At 34.8% G+C, this 11,684-nt stretch overlaps 1 protein-coding gene across 4 annotated transcripts; it reads right to left on the reverse strand.

Moving 5' to 3' along the window:
* Nucleotides 1-5,007: 5,007 nt before the first annotated feature.
* LOC132029535 (polyadenylate-binding protein-interacting protein 7) lies at nucleotides 5,008-11,195 on the reverse strand. 4 transcript variants are annotated; one of them, XM_059418787.1, is made up of 7 exons: nucleotides 11,043-11,195; nucleotides 10,870-10,918; nucleotides 8,920-9,826; nucleotides 7,763-8,213; nucleotides 7,597-7,667; nucleotides 6,190-6,314; nucleotides 5,008-5,681 (listed from the first exon to the last, which is right to left on the reverse strand). In XM_059418787.1, exons 3-7 carry the CDS (start codon nucleotides 9,697-9,699, stop codon nucleotides 5,381-5,383), a joined length of 1,728 nt encoding a protein of 575 aa, XP_059274770.1. In that variant the 5' UTR covers nucleotides 9,700-9,826; nucleotides 10,870-10,918; nucleotides 11,043-11,195; the 3' UTR covers nucleotides 5,008-5,380. The 4 variants fall into 4 exon arrangements, with proteins under 4 accessions (XP_059274770.1, XP_059274772.1, XP_059274773.1 ...); XM_059418789.1 differs by having other exon boundaries at nucleotides 11,030-11,191; XM_059418790.1 differs by having other exon boundaries at nucleotides 11,033-11,189.
* Between the last annotated feature and the right edge of the window lie 489 nt (nucleotides 11,196-11,684).

Here is an 11,684-nt window from a genome sequence, read left to right on the forward strand (position 1 = left end):
GAAGAGAGAGAGAGAGGGAATCACAAAGTAAGCAATTTTCAAGCGACGGAGTATTAATCGAAGCTCGGATAAACGCATGGATGTGATTCTAGTATGGTTCTGCAGTGGATTCAAGGTGGATATTGAAGATATCGCTGTTTTAACAAAAATAAGGTATGAATCTCTCCTTATTAATATTACTTTTGGTTAGTTACGAAGATAGAGTGATGAAATGGTTGCACAATAAAGTTGTTGGTTGAGAAATTGGACAAACATCGCGTGGGATGTTTTATGGAATATTTTGGTATTGATGATGATGTTGTTGATGTTGGTGCTGTTGTAGTTGTTGTTTTGTTGGTGTTGTGATTTCGGGCTAGGCATATAAACAGGAGAGGTGTTGCCCGAATTTTGGCAGATTATAAATGGATTTATTTGAAGGACTAAGACAAGCGTATAACGATGAGTCTAACGATTGTGTGAATCCTCTTAAATGTAGACTTGCGAGCTCGGACGAATAAGAGTAAATAATTGGGGGTTGAACAGGTATGTTAAGGCTTTCCCTTTCTTTCATTTTGGCATGATCCTATGATACGAGCGAACAACGAGTAATCGAGTCTCCATATTACTCTACTCTTAGAAGTATTAGGAGCATCTCAGTTATTGATGATCCCGTACCCTCTATTATGATTATTCCTTCTGTTCACGGGTCCTATTTATTGTATCATGATAAGGTTAGTTTATGTTTATGCATTACATTCATTTGCATACATGCATATTGACCCGTGACTGCGTTATATACGCGTTATATACGCGTATATATATATATATATATATATATATATATATATATATATATATATATATATATATATATGTATGGGGTATGGGAAAAAGGGCGAAGCGTTATATACGCATTACCACCTGATCAGCTGGTGCACAGTGATGATGATTATGATGCCCGAAAGGGCCTATATGATGATTATGATGCCCGAAGGGGCCTATATGGGATAGTGGATCGAGCGAACGTTCGTCACTATGACCTATGCATTGCATATCATACGCCCTCGAGGCATTTTTAGTAAGCAGAGATATACGTATATGTTCGATAGTAAGACATACGTATGCATTCATACGTACATGTTCGTATAGTCGCGCGTATGTATTCTCGCGTTCGCCTTTAGTTTATGATTCTCGATTTTCTTCATGACTCCTATGTGTATGTTACTCTTCTGCCTTACATACTCAGTACATTATCCGTACTGACTCCCCTATTGTTCGGGGGGCCGCGTTTCATGCCCGCAGGTTCAGATAGCCACGAAGACAGATTGCATCCTTAGGCTACTTCTTCAAATTTCGACAATGGAGCACTCCTCTCACGCCGAGTCCGCCGTCTAGACCGGTATATGTTTGATGTTTACGGGTAGGGCAGGGGCCCCGTCCCGTCCACGATGTCCGCATGTCGCAGAGGCTCATAAACGCTTATATTCGGTCGACAACAGGCCCGCTCGCACATATTTGGTTACATAGTTTTGTCTGCAGCCTTGTCGGCTTGTACCCCGATTCGCCTTAGTGATGCATGTATAAATATATTTATATATATATATATATATATATATATCTTTTGAGGGCGGTGACCCTCTAGTTTATGACATCTATCAGTCAGCAAATCATGTTGTGAGCGCCCTCAGGTGGCCCACGAGCATGAGCATGAACAGGTATGTCATGTACGTTTAGTGGCATCTAGTGAGGTCAGCTTCTGGGTGTCCGTCATAGTCCTCCAGTTGGGCTGTGACAACAATATAATGGGTTTTGTGGTCCTTAGTTAGTTCTCAACTTCCTTGTTGGGAAGCTTGCTAACCAAATGGTTTGCACTTTCAATTTTGCCCTTGTAAATGATATTTATTACATCATATGCCAAAGTGCGTTTCAATAAATCAAGACATTTCCAAACCTATTTTGGTAATACATGGTCCTTCAAATTAACCTTTTGCGGGTGGATATGTACTATTTCTATCCCATATTTTTACCTCTACTTTATTTATTTATTACTTAGATTTCCACATTCACCTGGATAAATATAATAAAATTGAGATCCTTTAAAACGCTCCAGAAGTTGTCTAAAATGATGATGTTATATCTAGCAAAAACAATTGTAACAAAGATAAGAACATACAAAAAATTTCAGGAACTCATTTACTGTTGAAAAAGTACTGGATGGTATTTTCACCTGGTAAATTTTAAAATTACTATTAAATTTCCCATGGTCTTGTTTATTAATGATCTTTAATTTGTATTTTGAAAATATAAATTTATGTATGATATTTTAACACAATTTTATAAATTATTACGTCGTCGCATTGAGACATGATTAAATTATTTAAATTTAATCGATCCTAACTTATTGAGATTGATAGCTGAAGGTTATTATGATGTGAATTTTACACAATAATATTCCACTAACACTAAAAACCGAAAAAAAAGTAATACCATTTCCTCGCATGCCTTTTTTTGAAAGTAAAAGAAAGTTTAAATTATGAAAGACATTTAATTTCGATATTTTAATATATTTTTTATGATTTAATTAGAATTAGCATCTACTAAAATAAGTTAAGAGTCAATTTTTATTTAAGTTTATCTTTATTTATAGTAAAGTTCGCTAAATCTCTCAATGAAAGAGTAAATATAGTGTGTATAGATGTATTTACATCTAGGCTTTAATCATCATAGTTTACTAGCATAAGCCGATGAGATTACAAGCGACTAATTAATATATACCAAAACATCTATTTTTATCTTAAACAAAAAAATTATATGTTAACAAATTCATAAAATGCTAAAATGTCTTTTCAGTTTACAATTATAGTTAGTTTGAAATTGTCTTACATGCTTCAAATTTTGTTAGTTTACAAAACATTAAGTTATTTGTGCCTCTTAAATACTTATTTCTTGCCATGCTTGCTTCCTCATAAACAATTCTTTCAATAAGTTATCAAATTGTGCGACCAACTTAAATAATTAACAATATATAATTAAGAAGCAAAAGAAGTTGTGCCAGAAGAGAACACAACACAAATTATTTTTTTCCTAATTAAAACTTTTATGATTACTCTTTACCTTGACCCCGGGCTTTCAGGAACTAGTTTAAGAAATATTTATAAATCGCATTATAAATAAATATTTTTATGTATAAAATATTTTAAAAAATTATATTATGTAATGTCGGATTGGCTTGGTTCGGTTTGGCTTTCTTTTAGTTAAAACCAAACCAAACCAAACCAATTATGATCGGGTTTTTTTTTTCAAATCAAATCAAACCAAACTACTAGTCGAGTTTTTTTTCTCAATTTGAGTCGAATTGTGAATTTGGTGCGGTTTTTCAGTTTCTTCGTACAACTCTACTCTTACTAGTTAACCAAACGGGAAAGGAATGACAAAAGTTTATGTGAAATAAAAGTCATGCTTTAATTAGTTTAATAAAGAGGGCAAAAAACGTATATGTTTATAGTGAGAGGGTGTATTTACAGAACATGACGATACTTTTCAGTTTATAAAATATACCAATAGATTTCTTACAAAATCTATATGAATCAGTTAAAGTAAAAAGAAGCAAATAAAACACAATAAATAACGTAAGGAAACTGCTTCCCTTATTTTATTCACTTTTCTCGCTCCATTCAAAATTAAGAGATATTGTTCCCTAATTTTCTCCAACTTTTGATCCCTTATTTTATCCACTTTTCTTTCCCCATTCAAAGTAAAGAGATATTATTCCCTAATTTTCTCCAACTTTTGCTCGAAAAGTCCATTCTAATCGGTAATTCTCTCATTTAAAATTAATACACAATCAATTTCTCGGTATGAATAAGATTTCATACAAAGTTCGTTATAATTTTTGTAATTGATACAAATTAGATTCCATACAAAGTTCATACACCAGAAAACGAATATGTATAAATTTTGTATGCAATATGTATACCTGTATAATTTCGTTATAATTTTTATGTATGAAAGTTGTGTGTATATTTTGATTATGATAAAGTACATATAAATATAAAATCTTATCAAAGTATGTATAAATTATGAGAAAGTATGTATAATAAATCTGTAATTGATACAAACTAGATTCCATACAAAGTTCATACAGTAGAAATAAATATATATAAATTTTTGTCTGCAGTATGTATAACTGTATAAATTTGTTATAATTTTTATGTATGAAATATGTATAAAAGTTGTATGTATATTTTGATAATGATAAAATACATATAAATTGTATAAAATCTGAAATCATATCATACTAGGAGAGAATATGAATTTTAGGTCTGAAAATGGTGTCTATCAACAGTTTTAGAGGGAGAGAGAGAGAGATCTTTTTGAAAAGAAAAGAAGTTGATTGGTAATTATCCTAAAATCATGGGTATCCCATTAAGCCCAAATCTGCCCAAATCTGTTATACTTTATAATTTTGTTGGTATATTTTATAAATAAGAAAAAGTATCCTTATGTTTTATAATATAGTCTTACGTAGTATTATTAGGTCATTTTTCTAATAAAAATACATGTGTATTTTTTCTTAAATTATAACCAAATGAGAGCAATCACAAGCATCAAACGCACTACCAAGGAAGCTATTAACTCTGGGATTCATGGCTAATGAAATGCTGAAGCGAACTTCGCTTAGAATCGACTTTATCTTGTTGAGTGATCTGACAGCGTCTGCATACGAGCGGAATTAGATGGATATCCCTCTATTATAACTATCCTAATTTGTGGTTTTCACCATCTAAATCTAACCATACAGTTACAATTTACTTGACTTATAATTATGATGTTATAACGGGGGCAAATTACAAACAAAAAAAAACAAAAACAAAAACAAAAACAAAAAAAAAATTGGCCAATGGGCTATAGCTTTATCTAGATTTCCACGAAAAACACATGTAAAGCGAAAAAAAGAAAGGACGTTGTGCGCCGACGTCCCTGCAACAATAAGCATTTGTGGAAAATGTTCTACAACAGCCTCGAAAACACTTGGTGAATTTGAGCTTTCATGTGAAAGAATTCTATCAGTTACATCGGCTAATCAAGAAAAAAACCAAAAAAAAAAAAAGGAATGTGAGAAAGAACCAAAGTTACAAAAATTACAAAATGGAAGGGCGCCGATGCCAGTCCCCACAAGCTACAAAAAGGTATCCCCTATCAAACAGCTAAACCTTAATGATACAATTTTCTTCCACTTTTTTTTTTTTGGTTCACATTTTCAGTTTCCCTCTCCAGAATTTGCGCTAATCTTCCGTTCCTCCCATTTACAGGTACAACAATTTTCTTTTTCTTTTTTTTTCCCCTCATCTGATGGATTTTCTAGGTAATGCTGTGTCAAAAAATCCTATACCTTCACAACTCAGTATACCACAACTCGGAGAAGCCCCGGTTGTGGCTCAGAGTAGTCAAGGCCCTCCTCTAGCAGGTAACGCTGGACAGAAATGGGAAGCCTAGCAGGAGTGCGCGAACCCTTTGTATGGTGTCCTGTTCCAACACAAATGTAAACCTGTATTCGCTGGTCTGCTGATCTCGCAGCATTCCTCAACACAGACAGCTCACGCTTAAGGACATGAATAGCTTCAGTAACATGAAGCCCATGCAGGTCAATGATTCTCTCTTGTCCTCTCCCATTTCCCTGCATCTCTGGACTGGCTGGATTCCTGCAAAGAATTTTAAGCACATTAAGACTCACCTAAATATTCTCTATATTAAAAATTCTTTGTTGAGGGAGATATTAATTTTTTTGTGGTGGTGACTGGAGAGAAGAGGGGGGGGGGGGGGGGCGAGGAGGAGGTCACTGATACACAAAACTTCATCAGCTGAAGAGGTTATGTTTTGTCACCAAAAAACTCAATTAGCATGAATGTCAGCATTGGCATCCTCTCTATGCCATTTCGCAACATTGCACAATGACGAAGCAGAAAATCACAGCACCTGACTATTGTAAAAGCTGCCTAAGCAGCACATGCATGAATAATACTGGAAATCAATAGGAAGATTATTTAAATATAGAGCAGAAGAATTGGAAAGTTGCTATGTGTGGTAAGATTGTGATGATAAAGAATTCTGGAGTTGGAAAATCTTGTTAAAGTATATCACCACCATATAAAAACGTTGATATAAAGAGTTTAGGGTGCTAGATCATTGACGTGGAAGATAGAAACAGACCTTAGGCGATATATAGATTCTTGAGCCTTCCCATGAGCTGCCTTCATCTGCATGTTGTGCAGCTGTCCTTTGACACTCAGTTCTTTGGCCAAAGCCTTGTTACCAATCAGGTATGCCTGACGAGCCTACTCACAGACACATTTACATAGATTAAGTATCTGGTGGTGTAGCATAAGAGAACCAAGTTTACATGATCATATTGGAGAAAATTCCTGCCACAATGATTTTCAATCCCAAAAAGAAAAAAGGAACAAAAGAATTCATGATGTAGTGAAGCCAAAAATCGAACATTGCACAACTGCAACAGCCAACACATTATGATAACCCTATAATGAGATGGCCTTAGCGATTTGTACAGCCGTAGTAGCATTATTGCTAATGCGCTTAATAAAAGGTTTTCATAATTTCTTTTAAACAGATTTTAAACTACTGTATCTCTTCCTGTACAACCTTTTTTGCTTCATAGTGGTACTAAGGAAGGCCATACTATTTGTTTATCTAAGCTCAAAATTTCACACTTAATTATATCCAGCATTCAAAGCGCTTTTTATCTCACAACAGAAATTAGCTAAAAGTAGAGTGCCAATGGATACAGGCACAAAACATTGATAGAAACAATCTTGACAAAATCTTATATCTAATGATACTAAATAGGTTTTCTTTCTACAAAAGAAAAGCAAGTTAATCAACCTAGATGCACTATTTTAATCTTAAAATAAATCATATAGAAGTCAACACATCATAGGTGGAAGAATATGCAAGGCATAAGATCAATACGACATTTGAATGTCCAGTGAGATCAGAATTAAAAGGAATTCTAAGCTATGGACTCTTCAATTCCTTTTCCCAGGTCAAGATTGAATTAACAAAAGGGCACAATGCACACAATCACTAGTATATTAAAAGCCCCAGGGCTTTGGTTCAGTGGTAAGGACGCAACATGTGATGTGACTCATCTCGGGTTTGATCCTGCCATGAAGCCAGGCATTTAAGCTGGAAGGAGGGTAGAGGAGTGGGCCCATACTCTGTAGTTTTGAAGCTGTGCACAACCTAGAGCCAGAAGCCCACAGGGGATGCTTCTCTGATATCATTAAAAAAAAGGAAGAAGTTATCACTTCTGACTTCACATCAACACTCAAGCACCTACAATAAACTTTTCCAAGGAATATCACTAGTTCTTGGTGACTTGGTCAGAATTCCATGTTAACTTTCCTTTACAAGTAAATTACACATGTATCTATCACGCCTTCATGGCATTCTTTCTTCACTCTCTTTCGGGTTGGCAGGAGGAAAGGTCTAAAGTACTATGCCCTTGTGGCTTCACATAATCGTACACATGAACATTGAAGTGAGTTCACATTTACGCATGTTGTATCCACCTTTGCAATCATCATGTATACCACATACCTGTTCAAAGTATGCATTACGTAAGCGTGCATGATCACGAGCCTCTTCCCGCATTTCAGAATATATATTCGCTGCAATCTCAACAAAGTCAAAGTACATAGACAGGCAAAAAATTATTTTCCTCAATGAACATTCAAATATATTGGCTGCTTCAGGAAAAAATTACCAACTGCTTCTCCAGTTTCAAGCCAGACAGGAGCTGCACGTGTGGAACCTCGGCTCTGCAACCTATCACCATAAACTCCCCTACTCTGCCCACCATTGTAAGAGCTAGCCAAGACAGGAGAATTTCTACTTGATCCAACACTAGCATCAGCTACTCCAGTCCTATCATACTTCCATATGCTCGAATCCTGAGATGCCATCTTCCTGACAGCAGATGCAAAATCTGTAGCACCTCGAGAAGGGATGGCAGAGCCAGATCTAAACAGAAGGGTGCTCTCTTTTTCAGAAGACCTATAGGGATTGATATTTTGTTGAACGTCACCGCCAGAGTACTTTAGGCTGTTGTTTTGATTATCTACCACAGAGAGAGCAGGGAAATCCAGAGCACTAAGATTTGGAGCAGACAAGGCTTTCGAATTCATATTTTGATTCAACCCACCATCAACTTGAAGCTGTAAAAAGTATGTTGAGCCATTAGTACGTAATTGAAGGTTCCAAAAGAACAGAGTCTTCAATGGAAAATCAACCTTCAAAATGTTACCTATCTCAAGAAATGGAAAATCAATCTTCAAAACTATCAGAGAGATGACAAGAAGCTTTATCATTCCCTATATTGTGTCCATTACCAATATTCTGTTCAGTGCAATTAATTTGACTGAACATCCAACTACTTTGTATAACCCTCAGAACAATTATTTTCTTTGGACTCAAGACAATCTAAAAAACACATAAATGACATAGACTAATAGAACACTCAGGCTCAATGACGGAAGCTAATTGATTAAACTTTTTTTTTTTTATAAGTAGCTGATTGACTAAACTTACCACATTTTTTAATTTCTAGACAATAATAACCATGAAAATTTAAATACCACATGTGGAGAAAATCTGGATTCCTTAATTTAATCAAGACACAGTGCTCAGATATTATAATCACTATATAATATTTTCCAAAAATTGGATACACTCAAAAGATTTAAAAAAATGATCGAAAAGTAAGTCAAATAGACAACCTAATCTCAGCCCATACTGATTAATAGACCTGCAGTAACTTTAAGGTAATAGATCAAGTCTTGAAGATTAGGAAACAATTGCCTTTTTTGACTTAATACAATTCTATGCTACTGTATCCATAAAGATTAAGAAAATGAACCACACCTCAAGCTGCGTAAGCATTTCAATTGTCAGATTCAAGTCACCTCCGTTGGCATAGTACACCTCTGCAAGACTTTCAGCAGCAAAACCAGGAAATTGAGAGGCCAAAAATTCAAGAGGGTATACATCCGCTTCAAAAAATGGTTGTTCATTCATCATGTCTGCAAAGAAGCTGTTTCCGGTATTCCCATTATAATGAGGCCCCTCCCTAATATTGGCAAAAGGCTGGTCGTTGTTCAGAGATGGCTTGTCCCAGGGTTTAGTAGGCAGATGAAAACTAGTTGGGGATGCATCGTTGCCAAAAGATGTAATAGGATAACCTGACTTTTCAACAAAGCTAGTCTTATTAATGCGATTAGGAGATAATAACTCCTGCTGGTCCTTCAACATAAAGCCACTGCCAGTTGAGGCAGGGAATACTGAAGCTTCATTGACATCAGTTATTGATAATCTAGAAAACGGAAGACCGCTGATTACATGAGAATCATCTTCTCCCGTGACATTGAAGTCCGGTGTAATATCATCTGGGAGCTGGTGACGCCAATACTGGTGGGCTTCATCATCTGAGTTATTTGAAGCAGATGATTCCGATCTATCTAGTACACATTTTCCCAGAGTTGTAGTGGAGTTAGCAAACTTTGATGCATCTGGGCTGCTAGTGCTACCTGAGGGTGATCTGAGTGCAAAGGGTACAAATTCTGCAGCATTCGGATTCAAGCTAGTTGCTTTTGCTAAGGTTAGCTTTTTGTCACTGGTAGGAGTCCCCTTTCCTGATAAGCTCATTCTTTTTCTTCGTTATATTTTTTTCTTTCTTCTTGTTTCTAGTTGGTTAAGAAAAAAGGGTCTCTAATGCGTTATTAAACTTCTAATTATAAGGGGATGCAACTACGTTGTCAATGTCACCCAAACCCTGCCAAAGAAGAAAATGAAAAGCTTACTTAAAAACTCAACTCTGCTATCAACATATTTAAGTCCAAAAGTCAAGATAAAAAATAATCATACAAGACCTATGACCCTTTTCATAGTTCAAAAGCCGAGAAAAGTGATTATGTCAATGTCACCTTATCACTTCAAACAAAATCAGATATTACTCATATTAGGAACAAACACAAGTATGAACAAATAGCTTTAGGTGATCTGATAGTACTAACTCATTGCATGATCGTGCGTAGGTTCATCTAAATTTTGAGTTCAGTATATATTAAGTTACTTCAATCAACAACCCCGTGATCGTCGAGTCAGTTGTATGAATTCCCTTATCCACCCAATTCTATGTCATATCCATTTCATTCCAATACTAAGTAATTCTGCTCACAGCATCTACAAGCATAAAAGATGCAAATTTGGTAGAGGCTTAATACATAACCAGCCCCTTAACTTGAAAACACTCAAACTAAGCCCTGTTCCAATTGAACACCTAAACTCCTAATAATTTTTTCCAATTAGACACTTTCAGTTCAAATTTTGGATTTTTTTTCTTTTTTTTGCGTGTGTTCTCATTCATCTATAAGGTAGTTAAGTCAACCACAAAAAAGTCGAATTAGAAGCGCTTCATGTCAATTGAATTCACATATCTCCATGCTTAAACCAAATAACAAGGACTCCTAAAGTTCAATAGACCTTAATTTTTTCATCAGATTATTTCAATAAACTAATCATATTTTTTATTAAAACTCACTTAAGAGTACTAAATCCTAATCACAAAGCAAAAGTGAATTTTCTAAACCTCAGCTTACCAAATCAGGGCAATATATTACCTTAAAATCATATATATACTGAATAAACAAAATTAAACTAAAAACAATCATCATACTGCTCCGAGACCAATAATATCCACAGATCTCAATAAATCTCTACAAAAAAACTGAAATTGAGCACAACACGCAGAAACAAAACATCAAATCAACCAATAACAGCGTAACAAATTATAAGATCTGAGATATATGTATACACCTTTACGAAGCTCGATTATAGACGAAATATAATCGAATAGATCCATTAGCTGCAGATATGTTGATGATAATGTTTCAGATTCAACTATAACAGTGATAAAATAAAAAAATAAGGCAAATATAATAAAACAAAAAAAAAATAAGAGGAAAAAAGAGTACACCACGGAAAAATACAAAGGAAAAAAGATATATGAGAATTTGTTCTTCTTCTTCTTTGCCTTGAAATTTTGTTGTTCGATGTCTTAGCTCAGATAGTATAGAGAGATAAAGAGGAGAGAGAGAGAGATATGAAGAGGGTTTTGATTTTATTTTTTTCTTATCGTGTTTTTTCTATCTATATACTCCCTTTGTCTCATTTTAGTGATTAGGTACCGAATTTAAGAAAGTGAATATAATTTTGATATTTGTGAATCAAAATAAGTTTTAATTATTGAGAAATTTTAATGTTAATTTATTTTAAAATATAAAAAAGTAAGATTTTTTTTCTGATATAGACTAAAAAGAAAAGAGTGCGTCGTATAAATTGGATCGGAGAAAAGTATATCTAGAGATCCATCAGAATGTTGATCTATCTGCTACACTACTGCTCTACTGATTCTAGCTTTGCTTTTTCTTTTTCTTTTTTTTTTTCCAATTTTTTTTCCTTTTCCCTGCCTGACAATTTCTTTTGTTTTTTCCCTTTTGTTTGGTGTTTGGCCTTTAGGAAATCCTCTTCTTTGTGACCACATAATAAAAGGGCAAGTGAAACCTCAGTCCTGCGCCACTCAATATCAACTCACCCACGCCCCTTGAGTACCTGCCTCCACGCCGCCCACT

Source organism: Lycium ferocissimum, chromosome 9 (assembly GCF_029784015.1).
Source record: "Lycium ferocissimum isolate CSIRO_LF1 chromosome 9, AGI_CSIRO_Lferr_CH_V1, whole genome shotgun sequence".
Classification (NCBI taxonomy): domain Eukaryota; kingdom Viridiplantae; phylum Streptophyta; class Magnoliopsida; order Solanales; family Solanaceae; genus Lycium; species Lycium ferocissimum.